This window comes from Salvia hispanica, chromosome 6 (assembly GCF_029641045.1).
Source record: "Salvia hispanica isolate PSC_SH4W2 chromosome 6, Shi_PSC_v1, whole genome shotgun sequence".
Taxonomy (NCBI): domain Eukaryota; kingdom Viridiplantae; phylum Streptophyta; class Magnoliopsida; order Lamiales; family Lamiaceae; genus Salvia; species Salvia hispanica.
Genome location: NC_142697.1, coordinates 5,031,850 through 5,052,091, shown reverse-complemented (window position 1 = coordinate 5,052,091; position 20,242 = coordinate 5,031,850). Strand labels below are relative to the sequence as shown.

General features: G+C 36.4%; 1 protein-coding gene across 1 annotated transcript; it reads right to left on the bottom strand.

Moving 5' to 3' along the window:
• Positions 1–1,926: 1,926 nt before the first annotated feature.
• LOC125205286 (clathrin heavy chain 1-like) lies at positions 1,927–13,207 on the bottom strand. Its single transcript, XM_048104124.2, has 30 exons — positions 12,922–13,207; positions 12,542–12,746; positions 11,826–11,914; positions 11,667–11,745; positions 11,453–11,580; positions 10,238–10,336; positions 10,055–10,163; positions 9,843–9,922; positions 9,530–9,757; positions 9,383–9,448; positions 8,867–8,983; positions 8,500–8,697; positions 8,257–8,373; positions 8,047–8,106; positions 7,876–7,962; positions 7,630–7,713; positions 7,394–7,528; positions 7,233–7,295; positions 7,058–7,162; positions 6,776–6,888; positions 6,419–6,671; positions 6,208–6,344; positions 5,849–6,127; positions 4,764–5,766; positions 4,167–4,652; positions 3,892–4,062; positions 3,634–3,819; positions 3,084–3,206; positions 2,773–2,883; positions 1,927–2,591 (listed from the first exon to the last, which is right to left on the bottom strand). Exons 1-30 carry the CDS (start codon positions 12,964–12,966, stop codon positions 2,427–2,429), a joined length of 5,121 nt encoding a protein of 1,706 aa, XP_047960081.1. The 5' UTR covers positions 12,967–13,207; the 3' UTR covers positions 1,927–2,426.
• Positions 13,208–20,242: the final 7,035 nt, after the last annotated feature.

Genomic DNA, 20,242 nt, shown 5'->3' with positions numbered 1-20,242 from the left:
TACGACTATTTATTATACTTTGCTCTTCCGACTTATATTTGGAATTAATATATAAAGAAATTAAGTTTTGTGAATGCGTGTCTTCGTGGATATGAGTGTTTTTGATACCATACAACTATACAAGACTCTAGCCTGGACATTTTTGCCTCGCTTTTGCTTTGAACGAACTCATCCACATGTTTGCCTACAATTTTATTGGAAAAGAATGAATTTTTGAATTTATATAGTTTATCTTTTGGATATTTCACATTTATAATAGGTTCATGAATATTAATTAATTTTAAATAATTAACATATTGCATAGTTACTTTCCTGCAATTTTTTTAATTAATGAAAATGACCAAACCAAAAATTGGCAAACGGAGTACATAAAAAACGGTAGTAACAAAAATACCAACAAAAGTATATTAAAATATTAATAAAAACAAAACAACAACTTCACACAACAATATGAGGTGATCGACCTTGTAGTACACAATAAATTCAAGTGAACATGACAAACGATACAAACTGCTCAAACCAAAAAATTCTTTTCTACAATAATTTAGGAAAGGTTAACTTTCCACTTTTAACATTAAGAACACTAAGAATGGATGCCGTCACATGTGACTCAAAATATCTGACCCATTAATTATCGATGAAACGTCTTATTAAAAATATCTTGATTCTTTTTAACTGGTATCGACTCATTTATGTTAAGAATGGTATTGAGTACTGACTCATTTATGCTGATATTAATTTATTGATAGTAAAACCACTTAATAAAAAAATAAAAGTAGTTTGAAAAATAGGAAACATAAAAAAATTATTGAGAAAAGAAATTAATACTCCTTCCGTTATATAGTAATAGAGTTATTTTATCATTTTGGTATGTTCCATAGTAGTGGAGTCATTTTCATTTTCAGTAAAAAGTCAACATATTTCTTTTCAATTATTTTACTCTCTTTTACTACGTTATTCTCTCTTCATCTCTCTATCTTTTTCATTTTTCACTTTATTATTCCTTTACTTAACCCTTAACATATTTTCTTAAATCTTGTGCTAAAAAGAAACGCCTCCACTACTGTGGAATGGAGGGAATACCATTGATCTCTCCTCAGCAAACTTAAGGAAAACTAATAATAATATACTACATAATAGAAATTGACGTCAACAGTTCAACAAAGACTGCATTTAAGTAAAACTAGTACTTCCCCGTCTCAATTAAGTTAAGTCGTATTTTCTTTTAAATGTCCTAATTAAATTAAGTGATTTTCAATTTTGGCAAAAAAGAAATATATGTATCAATCTTATTCTACTTTCCTTCTTACTTTACTCTATCTTATCTTTATTTTCTGACATATTTTACGTTATATTCATTTAACCCATTTAACATAGTTTTTAATTTTCATGCATACAAAAAATATCTGATCGGAGGGAGTAATAAAAAAAATGAATAAATATAATCACATTCTGAACTTGCAAACAAAATCTTCGAAATCATTTTAGCCGAATATGACATAATTATCAGAAAATTGTTTTTTTATATAAACATTTAATTTAGTACTACTATATAATATTATCATGAATTTGGAATTTGGTGTTGATTTCTCACGGATAAAAGATCCAGCTTCAGAAAAACTGTGTGATAAATGAATTGAAAGGTGAAATATCATTTTTAAATGAACTGACATTTCAAATAGGGTCTGTCTCCAACCCCATTTTCGAAACCACCATCAGTATAAAAGCACAAGAAATCATACTAGGTAGTTTTCTTAAAATGCTACTCCCTGCTATACAAACTTTCGTATAACCAATTGCACCATTCTTACAACAAAATAGATCACTTGCTGGAAGAAATTATTAGAAATCTAATGTAAATAAAACAGATTACAAGTTTCACATTCCAACATTTCCATATGGCTCAAATTGCTGCTAAGAATTAAATACAAATAGAACCCAGAAACAAGTAGCAAAAAATGTATGAATTCATTACACTGCTTCGATGTTCTAGACCTTTTCGCCACAAAGCAACGATTTTCTTCTCCAAAGAAACGTCAACCGGCCACAATATAGTAAATTTACAACATTCAAATCTTGACCTCAAAAGAAAGAAAATTCGAACATTCAGAACAGAATGTGTGGTAATCCTGGACAGTTTGTATGAAGTTATACATTACACTCAGCTTTGCCTAAAGCTGCAAAAAAATTGCCTCAGCTAACAAAGAATATTACAAAGAGATATACTTATACATATCCACACACTATCACAGACAAAACAATAAAAAATCTAAAAAATTTCTTGGACCAAGTCTCAGCGGAGTAAACCCTTGGCTTCTGCTGTAATCTGTACCATCAATGTGCAGGGAGAAAAAACACTGTAGATTATGATAACATGGTGCCATTTTCTAAACAAGTGACACGTTAAGGTATGAAACATCAACGTATCAGTATGACCCCATTTGCGGCATGCCAAATGGGGGCATTGGAGGCATGCCCATACCACCCATCGGTGGGGGAGGGGCACCAAATCCCCCTCCCATTCCTGGACCTCCCATGCCCGGCATAGGAGGTGCCGGCAAAGCAAGAGGTAGTAGCTGTGCGTACATATTCTGCAGCAATTAGCCAAACAAATCAGTGACAGGGCAAGAAATTTGTAGTTTACAAAAGTAAGACCTTTCTTTTTTGGAAATGCAATTTCTCAACATTCATCAATGAATAATATGTACAATGAATTTGCATTTGAAAAAGATTCTTCCTGCAGCTTGAATTTTTTTTATAATGTGTGAGTACCTGTTGCAGGACGACATCTTTCTCTTCTTCTTTTTTAGCCTTCTCTTCTTTCATAGCCTCAATCTTGTGCTTAACTAATTCATCAACTTTGCCACTGTATTCCCGGATAAACTGTACAAGAAGATGAAGAAAGAACATCCTTTAAAATCAAAGACAATAAAAAATAAACCTTAAGAGTTTTATAAGGGGGGTACTTCTCAATCAACATTCTATGACTTCCTAGAAAGATCCTTGCGATTGTACAGGACAACCATACGGAATCACCTCTAAAGGCATGCACAAAAATCAGGAGGATAAGGAGAGAGATTCACCTGTAAAAGGTACGGGAATGCAAAATCAATCATGTTATTCACCCAGGCGAGTTCCAGTGCAACATCTGGGCAGATTAAATCATAGCAAACAAAGAGGCACGATGCAAAGCACTCCTTCTTACCCTGCAAAAACAACACCCAACATTAGACTTTAAACTTTTAACCAAATATACCTCTTGAAGAAAGTACAGAATCTTCTACAAGCAATAGAGCAACATGTCTGCTACAATATAATAGGACATGACATCATTAGCAGCAACGACAGAAGATGGTAACCATGTGCATAAATGTTGAGCTTTTATAAGAATACATGACCACATAATAAACATTTACTATGATTTTAAAAGGTAACAGCATAAAAAATATTATGGAAGAGATCCTTGAGACCAGTATTGTCCCTAATCGAAAAAGTCAACAACCACTAACAAATTTAGGCTCACCAATCATGTAAGAGGAGCAAAATCAATAGAATAGAAGAAAACAAAAGGACATTATTGACACTATTTCAAGGCAAGAACATAAATCATGCCGATAGAATCATCAATTATACCTGTTCAATGAAATAAACAAGCAACTCCTCTGCAAGTTCACGATCACCAGATTGTGAAGCTGTCTCCATTGCATCTTTGTAAAGGTTATCTTTCTTTGACAAGGCAATCGATTGCTTCCACCTCCCGGCCTTCTTGTAAATGTATGCAGCAACTCGTCTCATTTCAAGAAGCTCGTGTTTCTCGATCTGCTAGGTAAAGAAGAATGCATAAATAAAAATATCTAAAGGCCACTAATTATGATGCGGAAACACAATCACCTTTTGAGCAAGGCCAATCTGATCAAAGTTATCATGCAAGTCAATCGACTCACGTAGCCTCTCATAATCCTCCTCTTCAACATAGATCTCGTTGAGAGCTTCATTGACCGCAGACACATTATTGCTTTGAACGGCTACCATGTATGGCTTAATAAGACGCAGGTGGCCAGCCTAAAGAACATCAGAAAATGTAATAAGAAAGAGGTGACAACTTTGACTTTGACGATAAAATTGTGCAGTGAGACGGAAGTAAGATGACAAAATCAAGTCTGAACCTTTCTCATTATGTCCACAACACGGGTGTGATCGACGCGAAGAGCAAGCACATTGAGAACATCATTGATGAGATCAGGGTGCTCTTGCAAGTAAAAGTGCACAGCTTTGTAGTATAGCTCCACATTGGCAACTTTGACAATGATATCTTTGAATTGCATGTGATCCCAAGCTTCTGGGGAATGATTCATCACAGTGGTTGCAGCATTATCAAACTCATCATACTGAACATATAAGTATGTTAGCTCTAGCCAGTGCTGCTGTTCATCACATGCTCGAATCAGTTTGGGAATATTGAGACGAGTAGAGAATAACTTGATGTGCTCCATAAGTTTCTCGTGGCGATATCTGGCATAAAGGACGCCCAGCTCTGTAAAGATGCCCATATGTGCACGTTCCAATCCTAGACCACTCTCCATAAGTGATATGAGCTCATTAAAGCATCCTCTGTTCTGATAATACTCGCTAACCTCTTCAAGGTCATCAACCTGCAAAAACCAGAAAATGATGGGACTGAAAATGAATACTGTTGATTTATAGCTCACTTATCATGAAACTAAAGAAAGTTGAATATTACAGAGTCCACTATATACAGTTACCTGTACTATGATGTTGAGGCCACATATTTGAGCCAAGCGGAACTCCTCAGCATCAACACAGGCAAAACATATTTCTTTCCATGTCTTTGCACTATTAGCTTTCCGTGCAGCATCAACAGCACCTTGGAATTGTTTCAACTTCACTAAAGTACTTGCCAATTTTCCCCAATTAGAGATGAAAGCAAAAATAATTTTCGCAGCCTCATATAAAGCTTCATCGTACAAGCGATCACCAACATTTGGCAGATTGGCCACATTAGGCATAAGAATAAATTCTTCAATTTCTCCCAGCCTATCAATTTTGGCATATGCATAAATAAGCTCACTGTCTACTCTAGGCTCCTTTGATTTCTTCCTAACCATTAGAAGATACTTCACAAGGTCATGATAAACATCTGCATCCTGTGCAGCTCGAATGACTTCCAAAAATTGAGTTGCATCATCAGCACGAATAAATGATTCAATTGCATCACTCACTAGCCCATCCCTGAGTTGAGCTTTGGCCACTTGACTCCAGACAGCATCTTCTTCAACACGGTAAGCAAATTCAACAGCGCGGTTGATGTCTCGAATATTATCCAACAACACATTAACAGCCTGGACGTTCAAATTAAACTTCTTAAAAATAGCATAAGCTTCTTCATACAATTGAGCATCCACAGCGACCTCTCCAACAGACGGGCCGTCAAAGTTATCGAGTCTATTAACATAGTCCATAACCCTAGATGGATCAGCCTTGATGGCAGTCAAGATAAGTAAGTTTTGCAAGTTGAAGTTCCCACTGAAAGCTGAGTTTTGAAGCACAATCTTTTCAAGCAATTCAATTAGCTCATGAGGAAGATCAGCAGTCATAAACGCTTTAACAGCTGCAGAAACTTGTTCAGGGCTTTTGCTTTCTGGCAAAGCCGTGGATACAACTTGGTCAATGAGAAGCCTTCTGAATTCATTTTCAGGATCAAGAACTTTGGCCCAGAGATCACCATCCATTCTCTCAACCACATACCTGCAATAATAAACTAAAGGATCACATTCTAGAGAATATGTGACCCTAAAAACATGGCACCAAACCTACAAAAATCACGAACCTGGCCTGCAGCTTGAACAATGAATTCTTATTGGTCACATTAATAAGTTCATCATCACATTGTCCTCTCCGGTATGCGACAACAGCAAGGGTAGGATCACGCTTCTCACAGTATTTACCCACAACACGTGAATCATAGTACGGGTTTGTTGTGAGAAAGTGCTCTGGATTGTTGTTGCTATCAATAATAATTTTACCCAGAGCATTGTGGACATGCACATCTTGGCTTCCTTCACTCACAAGATGCTCCAAAAACTGAGTAAGCAGACGAAGTCGGTTCCTGCACCCCACACATGGCATTCATACCAATTCAACAAAAACTGCTTCCTCTAAAATAACTTATGAAAATATACAAGGTACCTTTTTTCACACTCCTCCACCAGAGGCTCAACTGGAAGCAGCGAACGGATAGACAAAATCAGTCCTTTAATGAAATCTTCCGGGCACTCATCATCTAGGAGCTGCCCAACAACCAATGGAGCATTTCCCGGATTAACCTATCAAGAGAGAGAAATTAGTTCACGGAAAATGGATTTCATTTAGCAGTTCAAAACATTGATGAAAAGAATACCTTCTGCACATATCCTTCAATGTAACGGAGCATGTTATTGGTGTACAAGTAATGTGTGAGGTCAGGAACAAAACCAAAGCGGTCACACACATTGATCAGCGGCCGAGCATCAGGGAGTTTAGCTTCCATTAAAAAGTTCTTGGTCTTTTCAGGATCATAGAAATTTGATTCTCTTGTAACACGCTCGACCTCTTTAATCTGTCCAGTCTTAGCAGCTGCTTCAATGTACTTGAAATGAATGTCAGGATCCTCACTGCCAGAGATGAATAATTAGCATGCCCTAGCAATTCAGTACCGTGGAATGATGGAAAGAAATTATCCTTTGTAATTTGTGAAATGGCTTCCAAAATGGATTACCTTGAGCTCAAATACGACCCCAAAAAGAAGTATAATCCTTCATAGGACTTGAACTGTTCAAAAAGCCTTATGCATGCTTCAACACCCAATTGTTCACAGTACTCTTTAGCAGTCTACAGAATCAGCAAAAAACAATAAACAAGGAGAATGTTATTCTTAATTCCACATTTTCCATGAATATGGTGCCCAAAAAGTATATCAAAAGACACATGAACAAAAAAATACTTGAATGCCATACTCTTATATTTCATAATAACTTCACTATAGAGCTTACAATCATACCTGGACAATAATCTGAAGGTTTCCTCTCAAATTGACCAGTAGAAGATCTTTCATGCACTCTAGTGCCCATTCTTTGGAAAGAGTACCGAAAAATTCCACAAGTGCCTGAAATGCACATCATGAAGCATTGAATAACCATTCAGAGAAAAAGACAGATATAATTGTTTGTTGAGACCTGTGGTTCAATTGCATGAGTATTAACAATGACGCGCTTGATATCAGGCAGCTCCGAGTAATGCTGCAGACAAATAATAACGTTTGATTAAAAATTTGGGAAACTGAATTTAAAAATATGAATAAGGCTTTTTAAGCAGAAAATGAATGAAGACGTTATACCTGAAGTGCGCGCACATAAAGACCTGCTTTCTCACAGAGTTGTGCAACCCGTGGTCTATCATAATGACTAAACATCCCATTTGCTAAAATAGCATCAGCAACATTTGGAAAAGTCACGAGATTGATTTCCAGGACCTGAAAATCAATAGAATATAGGAAATTATGATTCCATGTAAAGTCAAGGAAATGATGAATGACAATAACTCAGTAGAGGATCAAGAAGATTAATGATTGACCTTAGTTTGCAGGTGTGCATGCTCTGGTAGATTAGGTTTCAGGACATCCAACAGAAATGCAGTTGCTTCACGGATCATATTCCTCTGGACAAAAATAGTTAATGAAGAAAGAAGCTCTAAACAGCTGTCTCAAACTTTTGATGTGTAATAAAGAATGTCAAACATAAAACACAAAAAACACTAACAGAAGAATTATGATAGTTGGAATGCAAATTTAAAGAGACAAGATGAAGAAAGCACTCAAACCTGAAGAAATAAATCAGTAATGGTGTTGTAATCAACGGGGCATCCTCCTTCCATTTGAGACATCATTAGAGCAAAATTAACAGCTCCCTTCACACAGCAAAAGGAAATCATTGCAACTTCACAATTACAAAGTATTGTGTTTGCTTTACAATTATAAAGATTCAAAAGTACCTGCGGATCAGACCGGAGAATTGTTTGCAGAAGGAACAGGTAATCAGGAGTATAGCCAACCTGTTCCATAAAGAATATAATCTCTCATTTAACAAACCCTTTATAAATTAACATCAGAAGGATAATGACATAAAAATAAATTAACGTCACAATAATACAGGGTAACATAAAAGAAAAGGTACGCTATTTCAATTCTGATCATCATATTACCTGCTTTGAGTATATTAAGATTTTGTCAAACTCCCGACGCTCAGCAAATGCAGCAACAACTTTTGGTGTAACTCTAGCTTTGATAAATATCTTCAGGGCAAGGTCATTGTCAACCGTCTAGAAAACAGACAAGGAAGAAACAAGTTCATGCAACGCAACAGAATGCGGGATCTCAGACAGAATGCTGTGAATTAATATAAGGAATTAAGGATGCTAACATTTCAAACTTAGGTTATATCTGACCTTTACAAGGTCTCCCAGTTCCTCGCTACACTCCAGTTTATCTTCAGCCAACCAGTTCTCTAACAGATTCTTTTTGTTTTGGTTGACAACAAGACGAGATAACTCGAGAGACTCAAATGCATTAAGCTTTCCTTTAGTCAAAAGAGTTCCAAAGTACTGCAGCAATGCTGGCGTCTGCCCAGCTTGAACGGGAACACTCTGAAAATAATAAAAATATGAACGAATATCATGCTGATTAATTATCACCACAAATTAAACATGCAAGTTTTTAATTCAGAACGTAGATAACATAAATTACTTGTGGAACGATGGTATGAGGAATTATACCCTCACTAGCTACATATATGGCGTTGATAAAGATATCTACCTGAAATTTGGAAACAGTTTCAGGTGTCCGGAGGATGCCTTGGGGAGATTCGGCAGCTAGCTCTGCAGCCTCCTTATACTTGGTCTGAGCAAATAATTCTTGGAAACGCTGGACAACCTAATGTGTTTTTAAGATAAACAACAGGTACAATATTATTATCGAGTATCATGTGTCCTTGAACTAAGACCAGACCATCTTAAGGGACCAAAAACTGAGCACTTTTCAAGTGCTAAGATGATGTAATTCCATATCATCACCAAAACATTCCAGAAGTGACATGCATTTCATATAGGGCAGGTGGAATCATTATGCATGTTTCACATGTGTTCTTTTATTAACAAAAAGGTTAAAAGAGTAAGTGATTCACAAGTTTGCGAAACTTTAATTAAAAATAAAAAGATTAAACATTTACTAACAAATTCCTTCCACAATGTGTAAAGGGACAGCTGTAACCCTCCTTACCATATCATGAAAATGAAGGATAAATTAATGCATCTAAAGCGCTGATCGACTTACCAAATTCTCAGCACCAGGGAGGTTTCCTCTTTTAGCAAGATTGACAGCAAGCTCCAGATTGTTTAACTGCCACAATTGTTGAAGATTAGATGGGTGCAATGAAAACATAAAGGCTATGTCATAGAACACAAAAGTTAATAAACATACTTGGCCACTGACAAAAGGCACAATAGTTGCTTCATTTACAGTAGCAAGTAACACCTGCCCTCGCCTATTAATTGCATAAAAACCTCCGATAGATGAAGCTTCTGATGTCAGAAAAATGGGATCCGGACTAATTCTATTTCTGTATACTGCTGTGGCAGTTTCTAGATCATATACAAAGAGTAAACCAAGCTTCGTAATCACATATATAAGGCCATACTTATGTGATATCTGTTGAAACAAAACAAAATAGGAGCGGTATGAGATACGGAGAATAGATGCACAAGATAAACGAACAATTCCAAGAAGAGAATACCTGCATGGCAACTGGAAAATCATCAGCAAAGTCTGGAGGGAAGAACAGATCTGCTTGTTTTTTAGTGAAAGATGGTTTTCCTACACATTAACACATGCAAAATTTAACTAAGCAATAAGTGCAAGTAAAACCTGTATAAGACTGCCAAGCCTATTGTATTCTAAAAAGTTTCAAATAAATATGTAAGAAAGTAATTATCAAATATACATCACCTGGCTGAGCACCAAGCTCAATAACATGCAACTTTGATGCCACCTGACCCGCATTAGAGCTTTTTGAGGCAAAAGAAATAAGGATGGAGTCCTTTTCATTCCCAGCTACCTGCTCAAGAACCAATGTAAGATATTGACGACAGGAACAGCATAAGAGCATCACACCAAGAAAGAAACATGTACTTTGAAAGAAGCAAATGATGCAGCATGAGCTTCAAGGGCTTGGCTTCTTTGCTGATCCACGGAAAACAGCTGCATATTTCCTTTGACCAATTGAGGCCGCTGAAGAAAGTAATAAATCTTAGTAAGGTAATAAGATTATGTAAGGTAAACAGAAAAGGGCCTGCTTATTTATATAACATTCCCATTTCAAATTCTAAAATATGGAGCATATCCATGGCACAAAATCAGAATGTCAATATAGTAAAATTTTGACTGGAAAGTATGTGGAGTAAATGAAAGTGCTTTCTGGTGATAATACAATACAATGTCATTTAATAGATATCATGCACAACCATGAGATAAAAATATTGTACAGTTTGGCCATTAGACTGACTTAAAATAATCAATGTAGCACTATACATCAGCAGATAAACGTAACTCAATATATTTGCATATAAGAACTTCTTAAGTCATAATACTCAAATGTGTGATCATTCACGGCATAATTTAATTGATTTTAAAACTCAATATACATCAATCGGCAAAAGGTGTGCATATACAATACATTAATCGTTTCCAGATTATTATTCCAAAGACTTGTTGGGACAAGAGACAGAAAATGTAAAAATATATGATATCAATCTAGATATAGTTATGCAACAAAGCCATAAACTCACTGCTACTATTCAAAAGTTGGTTCCACAATTATTATCATGGCCACCTAATCCATAGAACCTACTTAGTAATAACACTCATATAACAGATGGCACCAGACTAAACTTTATTTTTCTGAATATGATATTTCATCAGAAAATGCAACTGCCCGTATCTGAGATTTATTTATTTACTTGAGGAGACCCATATCTGAGATTATTAGGGGTATTGTGCTACGTACAAACTCTATTGTGCTGTATAGATCCATGTATTCAAATAAAGCATCAGGAGTGAGTTCATCTTAAAAACTGTAAACTGGCAACCAATTCTGCCGCTCACGAAAAAAAATACCATGCTCACTTTGAAGAATTATTTATAAAAATAATACTAGATCTAGAGATATTAAAACAAACAAGTTTTCACTAAACAGTTGAATTTATTCTTGAGATTATAGCAAAAGGCAACAGAAAAATATATATTGAGGAAACTATTATAGTACAAGTCAGAAGATGCTTTTATGAATGCAGTATTGTATTATAAATCTAGCAATTGCAGTTGAGCCAAAAAACAGTTAATACTTACCTCAGGAGAACCAGGAGCAATCCCAATTAAAACCAGCCACTTTTCAGAAGGATCACATTTATAATTGATTATCTGGTTGTTTGCTAAATTTGCAGTTCTGTCAAACATCTTTACAGGTTCCGAGTCACCTACTCATAGCACGATGAAAGAAGTTTAAGAAGAAAGGTAGTGCCAAAAAAAAAAAGAAAAATGGAAAAAAGTGATGGCATATCACCTTCAATTGACCAGTGATAAACTGAGGACTGTGTGACTAAACCCAACATCTTAGGAGTTATCCACTTCCAGAATACAACCTGTCATGAAGCATATCAAAATACTGAAGCATTTTCTGAACAGTGCAGCACATACTCATATTTGTTGCATATATGTTTACCTGCTCAGGCATCTGATGCGACTTCAACTTTGCTTTTGCCTCAATGTTAAATATTTGCAGGTGGTCTTGAGTGGTTCCAGGAAGTTGAGCTTCATCAAGGAAACTAGTCTTTTCAGTAAGATCACAACAAAAGGAAGCAAAATTGATCATTATTTATTCAGTGAATTGTTTATGATTGGCAATAAAGTGAACAATATATGACATGTGAATCCAGAAATTTCTGAGATGATGCAGTCTTATAGTATTTCTCAGATCAACTGAAATTCATTGTTCATGAATCAAGCTGCCAAAATTCGTTATAGTTACAGTTAACTTCACTTATACTGACTACTGAGCTCCTTATACATAATTAAGGATAGAGTTCCTGCAAGCTTAGAAATAACTAGGAAAGAGACATCTTCAAATCACTGCATTGTCACAACTAGGATCTACTTCCTCCATTAGATTCTCTACTTTGTTTCCTCAAGCACATCTACACTGTTTATTAGTGGCTCTAAGTTCGATATACTTCCTAGTCGCCCATTCCTTTTCATTTTAAATTTCTAGAATATTCCCAGTCGTTTTTTCTCATTTGAATACATGAATAGTCAAAATAAGACTTTGTAGTAGAAGACCGTCTTCAAAGCCCAATTCTGGTCAAATAAACTATTCACCACAAAAGATTCTTCAAATGCCGCAATTTAATTAATCAGAAGCTCTAAGTAGAATTTGTGCACCTTTCAATGCCAAAATTCTAGAATTTGGATTCATAAGTGCTGAATCAGCTGTAATGGGGCGGCGAAGCGGTTGTGATGGCATGCTCATATCGATAATCACCACACTGTTTTGTGGAGCGGTCTCACGAACACAGATGTACTTATCCGATTCCATGGTCACATTTGTAAAAGTAATGAACTGAGGATTGATCCCTAAGCTAGTCAACTGTAAACACCAAATAAAACACAGTCAAAGTTCACGCCAGCGGATCTGAAACTATAGTAAGCAGGAAATAGTCTAACTAAGCATCAAATTAAGCAAAATCCTTCATAATCTTTCAAATTTAACAGTCATAAAGCTAAAATGAGTATAACTGAGTAAGTGCAGAAATTAGGATTACCGTGAGGGCTTCTTTCATGGTGATCGGAGCATTGGCAGCCGCCATGGCTGGAGAGTGTCAAGGCTCCGAGATCGAAGCTAAGGATCGACGGCGTATCAGCACAAGTCTTGGAGATCTGGAGAGCAGCCGAATAGAAACAGGAGATCTAGAGAGAGAGAGGTGACAGAAACTGAGTAAAGCAGCGTATGTATATTATATATACACTCAAATGCGACAGCGAAAATGGAATTTTGCAGAGTGGGAACGAGAGGGAGATCTACTCTATAACACTTTATCCGTCCTCTGACGAGAGTCATGTTTAGTTCTCGCATATGTTTTAAAAAATATAAAAAAAAATAGATTGAATAAGTTAGTAGAATATGAGTCATATTTATATATATTAATTTTAAAATAAAATATGAGATTAGTGGAATGTGGGATCTACTTATTATTTTTGATAAAATTGAAATATGACTCTTATTATAGGACGGAATCAGAAATCCATGAAAGTTACACTACTTTCCTTGTGTTTCAGGTTTATGATTATTTGTCCAGTTTCATTAAAAATCAAACATTGAAATTTGAAAAATCAAGGAATCAGATTACTTTTACGTCCAGAATTATGCAAACAAACATGACCAAAGTGAATTATAGGCAATTCTTAGTGTGGGAAATATTTTTCTAAAATTATATCACTTGTTTCTTTTTTTTTTTCTTTCTAATTTTACAACATAAAATATTTCCTTTTTGAATTATAATTTACTTAAAATTTTAAAAGTAATTATACAGAGTGATTATTTAGGATTAGATATTTTATTATGAATTATATTTTCTATAAATATAGACGTTTAAAGGTGATTGTTTTAAAAGTTTGATTTTCGGTTTTCCCACGCAATAATGTCTTATAAGGTGCGTTATATTACTAACTATTTAAGTTGCTAACTATGTTAACTTATCAATGCAGTGATATTAAAATATCAACACATTATATTGAAGTTCAACAAAATCATGTGTTAAACTTTTTAATGTCATCGTATTGATGAGTTAGCAAGTTAACAAATTAAGATAGTTAGCAATTGATCACACTCATGTCCTATGATATTTCATTTTAGAAGTAAATAAAGGTAGATAACAGTTGAATTTTAATTAATCATTTTAAATATAGAAGTATTAAAATGTATAGTAGTACTAAAAGGCAAAGGGTTACCACGGTACCTCAAAACTTGTGTTGATAACGCAATATATATACACAACAATTCATAATCCGCATGCTTCGTCCAGTGGTTGTCATCTCTTACTTCACAATCTCTTACTTCACAGTTAAAGCCCCGAGTTTGTTTGAGACTCTAACGCAATATATATACACAATAATTCATAATCCGCATGCTTCGTCTACTGATTGTCATCTCTTACTTCACAATCTCTTACTTCACAGTTAAAGCCCCGATTTTGAGACTCTTCACCAATACAAAGTGATCTTTTTCTTGTTTGCACAAATCCTGCGCTTTATACTTTTGTAGTTTTGTTTATTCAAATCTTCTTCTTTTTTTTTTTATCATTTTTACGCATTCTAATATGGATTTCAAAATAGAAACCATGCAAAAATCGTTATTTTTATGTTTTATGAAATCTTATGCATTTTTAAATTCTTTGTTCTTTTATTTTTTAAAATATTCGAATGCATTTAGAAACATAAACAATTTATATACTCCATATATTTATTTATTCTGTTTTTTCGAATCTTTTAAGTTTTTTTTTCACATTTTTATCATTTTAGCTTTTTAAAAATATTCTAATGCATTAGTAAACCTACCCAATTCACACGTATATTATTATTATTTTTTTTAAAATTCAATTTTAATGCACATCTTTATTATGTTTTTAATGACTGATAAAGGCTAATTTCATGCATTGGTTATGGGGATAAATTCTGTGATTTCCTGGGTCTAACAAGATTTTATAAGCCGGGTGTGTAGAGAAACCACCAGCCCCAGGAAAAAGAAGAAGATTACCTGGAGGAAAAAGTTGGCGGGAGAAGTGAGCAGAAGAGGGAAGAGTTGCTAGACGAAGGAGCATCCAAACGGAGGGCAAAATGGGAATCACCAAGAATAGTCTAGAAGCTCTACCCATTATAAATAAGAGCACGCGCTCAACATGAAGGGGGATCTTTTCTCAACATCGACTCTTAGCTTAGCTTTTCATTTTTCTTTCACACACCTTTAGGGGAATCATCTCGGGGGGTTCACGTTTCTGATTCAGTTGTGGTGTAACACCGTCTCCACGGAGGCGAAGATACAATCGTTTATTTGCTTTCTGTTTACATTTCGGATTTCCTGAGTCTTTGTTGTTCGAAGCTCGATCGTATTTGTTATAATCTCGTTGGATATTGCACTATTTTGTTATGGGATTTACATTTCTGTCTGTTTTATGCTATCTTTACATTTCCTCTTGTTTTCGATGCTTGTTGATGTTTGACCTGATGTTGGAGTTTGAATTGCGCGGAGAATTGTAGTTGATTGGTTGACTTTGTTTGGATCTGCGAAGATTGGAGATGAAAATGGTGTTTGATTGTTGTGGATGGCTTGGATCCGGAGTGGATGAAGCGTCCGATGTCTGGATCTGTTCACGTATGCATGGTTATGATAGTTAATTTCTGTTTACGTGTTTACCTCGTCTAGTAATCGTAGATCTGTATTAGTTCCAGTAGTTCTTTGTGTTAATCAGTTTAATTTCGTTTGCCCTGTTTCGATCCTTGCTTGCTCTGTTTTGCATCGGTTATTTCGTGATAAAAGTTAGAGAAGATGATGTCGCTGTTAGTTAGTCCTTTAGTTGGTTAATTTGCAGCTTTTTTCCGTCGTACTATGCCGTTTTGGGAAATGGTCCCCACGTTTCGTTTTCCCTCTGTCTAGGCTAGTTTAGGAAGTTGTTTACCAAGTCCAGTAGTTGTTCGAACGCTTTTGGTTATTATGCATGTTATGTTGTCTCTGTCTAGATCTAGCTGTTAGAATAGAACATTTCATTTCCCAAGCCTATGAATTAAATCTCAACCCTGAGAAAATTGCGTGGCAGCAGCCAAAAATAGTTTCCAAATCCTTTAGCATGTTTACTTACGCATCTGTCTCTGTGGATTCGATCTCTGCTTCCCTGTACTAACCTTTTTAGCATAGCAAGTTGAGGGTTTTGAAAAGCTAAGGAAGTGATTGTGTGCCCAACGACAGGTAACCCAAAGATTCTCTGAGTTCCTGGACCCGGTGTCTAGTGGATTCTCTGGATCGGGAGATTTTTTATTCAAACACACCCCGCTGACTTAATGCTCTTCAATGACAAAACTAAAATCATAAATTTTGATTGAGAAAATGTCACGACCGCACCTTCTAAGGATAGAAAAGCCCGGTTGATCGCGACTAGGGGAAGATGAAAGAAGCGGGGAAGAAAGGGAAAAACTGTGGCACAACAGGACTTGAACTGAAACAACTCGAGTAATATATATCAGAGTGCATAATATAAAGAGTGTAAACTCAAATTTTACATTCCAGCGGAAGAGTCAATAGAAGATGACATCGTGTATGGATATACGACGCATCCAAGTACTACTATATCGAAGGATCTTCATTTGTTTGTGCTCAACACCGCTCGCCATCATCACTGCTCAACCTGCACATTTTTAAAACATATCAGGGCTGAGTACTTGGTGTACTCAGTGGACACGTGCCGAAATATATTTTACTAAAAACTGGTTTCGTCAAGTCACTTCTAAGTAAACTCGGTGTTTTAAGTAAAAGATCCGAGAACACTAAATCATTTTCCTTGTCATTATCAGAAGCGATCTGCCGATCTATTTTCCTGGAACAACTAACTCCTGGTGAAACGAAATTCACAAAACTCCTGGTGAAACGAAATTCACAAAACTCCTAGTGGAACGAATTTCACAAAATTCCTGGTGAACTGAATTCACGAAACTCCTGGTGAAACGAATTGACGAAACTCCTGGTGAAATGAATTCACAAAACTCCTGATGAAACGTATTAATGAAACTCCTAGTGAAATGAAACGAATTCATGAAACTCCTGGTGAAACGTATTCACGAAACTCCTAGTGAAACGAATTCATAAAACTCCTGGTGAACGAATTCACTAAACTCCTGGTGAACGAATTCATGAAACTCCTGGTGAAACGAATTCACAAAACTCTTGGTGAAACGAAATTCACTAAACTCCCGGTGAACCGAAATTCACCTAACTCCTAGTGACACTTCATGAGCACCAATAATGCAACACATAACATCAAGCAAATAAATAACTTCACTTTCACTTTATGTAAATAGCACTTTTCATAAAATTTCGCATTAAATAGCAAACTCGCACTTAACATCATATCTTAAATAGAAAGTGCACCAAATACTTTTCATAAAAACTGTAAACATACTTAAAACTGAAAGCTCACTAAAAATATTTTAGTTCGAAAGCCCACAATCATATGTCACAATAGAAAGCTCGTAAAATACTTTTCGTAAGAACTGTAATTTTAACAGAAAGCCCACAATCATATCTTGAATCAAAAGCTCGTAAAATACTTAGTTACGAAAGCCCATAAAATATTTTTCGTAACAACTGTAAAGTAACTAGAAAGCCCACGTAAAAACACTTTAGTTCGAAAGCCCACCTCGTTCGCTTAAAGCTCCTTAACTTGAATTTTTCCTGACTCCACCCTTAACTCGCGGAGATAAACTTGCTTGTGGATCCCTCTTGTTTGTTGAGATGCTCCTAAGCTCACTGCCACTCTCTTCACTCTCTTGCTCCTTCGAATTTTTGGTGTTTAAAGGTTGTGAGAAGTGTGGGGTTTGGGGATGCTTTTATAGGAGAAAAGTTTTGGTATTTTATGGACAATTTGGGATAAAGATCCTTCTCTTTTGAATTTAAGCTAAAAGCTTTGACAGTCAGGTTTTTCCTTTTCCCTTTATGGTTTTCGTATGTAAATTGGAGTGTATCCAACTGATCAGGAAGAGATTCCCGACCCAGCTGAGTCGTTGGTACGACAACCGGGACCTAGCTTCAAACAAGTTTCCTCAACCCACTTTTACTGATTAGTATAATGGAGGTAAGGGTCGAATCCCACGAGGATGGACACGTTTTGATAACTGCGGTGACTTTCCTGGGTGTTTTGGTTAGCTACCACGCTTGGGTTGAGATTTTACCTAGACAAGAAATAAAGGTGGCACCCTACTGACTAGTAGGCGTGAAAGTAACATGCATGTGGTGGTGTTCATGAAAGTATGGGACAAGGTGTCTCAGAGACATATGGAAAGTAGACAGTTACTAAAAGAGGAAAATTAGACAACAAGGTATATCTGGTGGCTAGGGGCTCTCTGACAGGTCTGGATAGTACAACTGAAAAGTAGAGAACAAAAGCAAAAGTAACTTAAAAGTAAAAGTGGTCCAATTAAAGTTGATTTTGACGTTTTCTTCTTCACCAAGTATTGACAGAAATCATATGAACACAAACACCATAACTAAACTTCAGATTCATAAATTCAAACTCAAGATCCATCGATTTAAATGCTCAAACTTAAATTAAACGGTGAAACTGCAACTTTACTTCTACTGACTGACATGCAAGGTGGTAATCACGGCGCAGAAAAGAAACTCATGCACGAAAACTTGACTAAACACAGCTACAACTTCGAATCAACAACTCCCGATAAGAAAACACTTAGAAATTGAAAGCAATAACTAAATCTAACTTCCCTAGGCAGAATGAAGCAAACTCGAACCAAAGTGACATGCGAAATAGAAACTTCATAACGTGAAAGTTGGAAAATAACAAAGTACTTCAAAAGGCAACAGCGAAAGTGTTTGCAACAAAAACAACGATGAAAACAAGTAAAGATTAAACTAGAAAGCAAAGTAACGATTGTTTGGCCACTCCGGGCGATGATACTGCTATACTACTACGATAACTGGCTGGAACGGTGGACTGATGACTTCTCCGGCAGACTCTTGGACGTCAAGTGACCATGGCTGTGGCGAGGAACGAGAGATTGGATAATGCTGAAGGAACTGATCTTCTAGAGAGAATTCTAACTAAGTGTGGTGGCTGGACTCAAGGGCGAACTCTAAGTGCGATCCTCTTCTCTCTCTCCAAGTGGCTTCTTTTATAGGGAGGTTTGCCCTTGCTTTTAGGGTAGACTTCCTCCGCATTTTGACCCTTTTGCCCTTGTCAATGATCATCCCAGCTATCCTCCTTCTCCATCTCGAGCCTTTTCTCTGGCATGCATCCTGGTCAGTATCGCACCCTTCTGGCGCCCTTTTCACTTGCGTCACCTGAATCGTCTCCTACTGACTTCGATCCTTTAATCCTGCACACTTGAGCAACTGTTTTGTAGATAATACATGCATTTCTCGACATACTGACCAATAACCAAGGCTTAGAATACGACTTATCAAACTGCTCACACTTACCACATGCTTGTCCTCAAGCGTGAAGACAAACAAAAAGAAATAAGTCGAATTCGAGCCTGGTTACTCCCCCTGACCGACTCTACCTAACTAGACGCAAGACTCTGACGCAAAAGAAAAGAAACAAGATAACGACACAAACACATAACACATATAATTAACTTAAACACATAGAACAGGCTATATTTTCAACCACCCTTCCCCTCGAGATCAGGTGCAATCCGGCCTTAGGCAGCCTTGAACTTCCGCTGCCCCCCTTTTCTTCCCCAGTCAGTACATCTGCTTGTCAGGATCACCCAATCTTAGGCCAAACAATGGGTTCACTCAGTCACTCATTCCTCACAGGGGATGTTAGGACTGTTTTCTCTCAATGCTAAACCACAGATGTTTCGGACTCAGATCTCACATGCAGCTCCTTATTTGATGAGGGAGAACTGTGTGCATTCGGGCTTCTGGCTAGGGCTTCTTCTTCGGCTGGACAATTTCTGACATTGGCTTCCAACTGGTCAGTAGCTTCTTTGTGGCTTCGCCACCCTTATTCCTTCTTCCTCTTTTCTCTTTTTGTGGTCAAGTATCTGCGACCATTTTCTTCAATTTTCTCTTCTGTGGCTTTGCCACCCTTATTCCTCCTTCTATTTTTTTTTGGATCTGGAAATTCTTAGATCGATTTTCTCCTTCTTTCTTTACAAACATATAAACATATAAACTCCTCACACTTAGACTACGCAGTAGGCTAAGTGTGAGGTAACATGCCCACGACAAAACACAAAGAAAAACATAATAAACATACATGCACCAAAGGAGCAAACCCTTTACTTCTCACACTTAGACTATTAAATAGGCTAAGTGTTGTGAATGGGGTTTACTCACAATTAAAACACATAATT